The 2316-nt window shown below is 36.4% G+C and overlaps 1 protein-coding gene across 1 annotated transcript; it reads left to right on the forward strand.

The window, feature by feature from the left end:
- Nucleotides 1–771: 771 nt before the first annotated feature.
- Nucleotides 772–2283, forward strand: SARC_14498 (hypothetical protein; the record flags this gene model as incomplete). The annotated part of the gene is made up of 3 exons (XM_014291370.1): nucleotides 772–911; nucleotides 1772–1868; nucleotides 2157–2283. Coding segments are annotated over 3 exons (364 nt in total), but the record flags the coding sequence as incomplete, so codon positions are not given.
- Nucleotides 2284–2316: the final 33 nt, after the last annotated feature.

Consider the following 2316-nt stretch of genomic DNA (forward strand, 5'->3'; position numbering starts at 1 on the left):
TATGTATGTATGTATGTATGTATATATGTATATATATATATGTGTGTGTATGTGAGTGCGTATTTGTGTAATTTATTTTCTTATATATGTATATATATATATATATATATATATGTATATGTATGTATGTATGTATGTATGTATGTATATGTATATATATATATATATATACGTACAGATATTTATGAATATAATATATATATATATATATATATATATAATATGTATGTATATATGTATGTTTGTATACCAATATACAATTGTATGTTTAAATTCTTATAAATACGTATATATATATATATATAGACATTGGAACATCCAGAGAGATATATGTAGACCAATGCTGAGTGGTAAATTTCATATATAGACTAATCTAAAGCTCATATTTTATCATATTTATGTGATAGTGGATGTATATCTGGCTCTCGCTCGTTCGTTGTACACTTTCATACATACAGTTGTGAGGTTTCATTATCGCTAACGCATTTCTGCGAACACAATGCCTGTTGGCGGGGGTAGGAGAGACATATGAAACAGTAGTCTCAGACACATGGAAATAACTAGTCCTGTATGTGCATGCAGAAGTATGAGAATGTAGAACTTGCCACCTGAGTGGTGAGTATGTAGGTACAAAACCTGTGAACAGTTGCCACAGACGTACTTGTCAAGATACGAATAATGCACGTACGCCTGTCAGGGTTATGAGAATGTAGAGCTCGTAACGCATGTACAGTGCCACAAGCAATTTACACCTCGAACCCTGTTTAAAACATGTCAGATGAGGAAAAGCAGGCTTTAACAGAGGAGAGCCTTCTGCTGCAACGTCTACGATTGCTCAATGAGCATGAGGAGGCTGTCTTGCGTGCCCAACTCAGAGATGTATGCTTGGACAAACGGGCGCTGATATCCAGGTATATATATATATACATATATATATATATATGTGTGTGTGTGTGTATGTATGTGTGTGAGTGCATGTATGTATGTACTACATGGGTGTGACGTCTTATTCGCATTGTATCCGTGCCTATTTCATTTTCATATATGCATGTATGTGTGTACTACATGGATGTAATGTCCTATAACGCATTGTGTTCGTGCCTATTTCATTCTCATATGTACATGTATGTGTGTACTACATGGGTGGGATGTCTTATTACGCATTGTTTTCGAGTCTATTTCATTCTCATATGAGCATGTATGCGTGTACTACATGGGTGTGATGAGTCGTGGGGTGTTCTGTGCGTGTGCATGTGAGTCTATTGTTTCTGTCTTCTCGTCATATTGAGTGAGTGCATTTACAGGCGGGTTGTGGTATAGACAGTTAATCTGTTACCGCTCTCTGCCTATTTCTGTTGAGTACATGTACCTTATATATATATTTTCCTGCAAGCCCTCCATATATCTTTTTGTTGGTGAGTATATAAATACCTTGTTCGCTTTTGTGTGACTGTTATTTGTCGAGGTAGTACACCCCTCAACCATATTCGATTATTGGATATAATCCTCAAAAAAACGATTATTGGATGTAATCTTAGAAGCCATCCCGGTTATTGGATATGTTCCTGGAAACAATTGCGATTGTTGGATGTATTCCTAAAACCGATTCCGACAATTGGATGTATTCCTGTGCTAACGTGTGGAAACCGGTAGGTGGCCAATCCTGCGATGGAGCCCGAGCTCTATTGATAAAAATCTTCTCTTAGTTACCTACTATAGCATGTGACGTGGATTTTATTTGTGGTTAACGTATTGTTTTCTTCGTATGCAGAGTCAGCAAAATGGAGGATGCTCAGAGATACCTCAGCAAACGCGCATGGTTCGCGTTCATCCTGGGCGCTGTGGGCATGTTCCTGCTAGCCTATCAGGTACTTTTAGTGGACGACCCGAACGAGTATATGTATATGTATATGTATATGTATATGTATATATATATATATATATATATATATATATATATATTATTATATATAATATGTATGTATGCATATGTATATATTATATATATATATATATATGTGTGTGTGTGTGTGTGTGTGTGTTCAGATATCTATATTCTTATATCTATATATAGATGATGTATTTTCATACGTAATTCTGTTTGTAGCCTTTACAATATATCTTTCTCTCATACATACATTGACTGATATTTGCAGACTGACTGGCTACCTGTGGGCCGTGTATATGAAGCAACGCAGAAATCGGTGGCTGGGACATCCTTCGGGCGCTTTGTGAACGACACGTACAGTGCGGTACTTCCCGAGGTTCTTGGTGCGAGCGATGGTAGGTATTGTGATGCTTGTGTATGTATGTATA

Source organism: Sphaeroforma arctica (genome assembly GCF_001186125.1).
Source record: "Sphaeroforma arctica JP610 unplaced genomic scaffold supercont1.4703, whole genome shotgun sequence".
Lineage (NCBI taxonomy): Eukaryota > Ichthyosporea > Ichthyophonida > Sphaeroforma > Sphaeroforma arctica.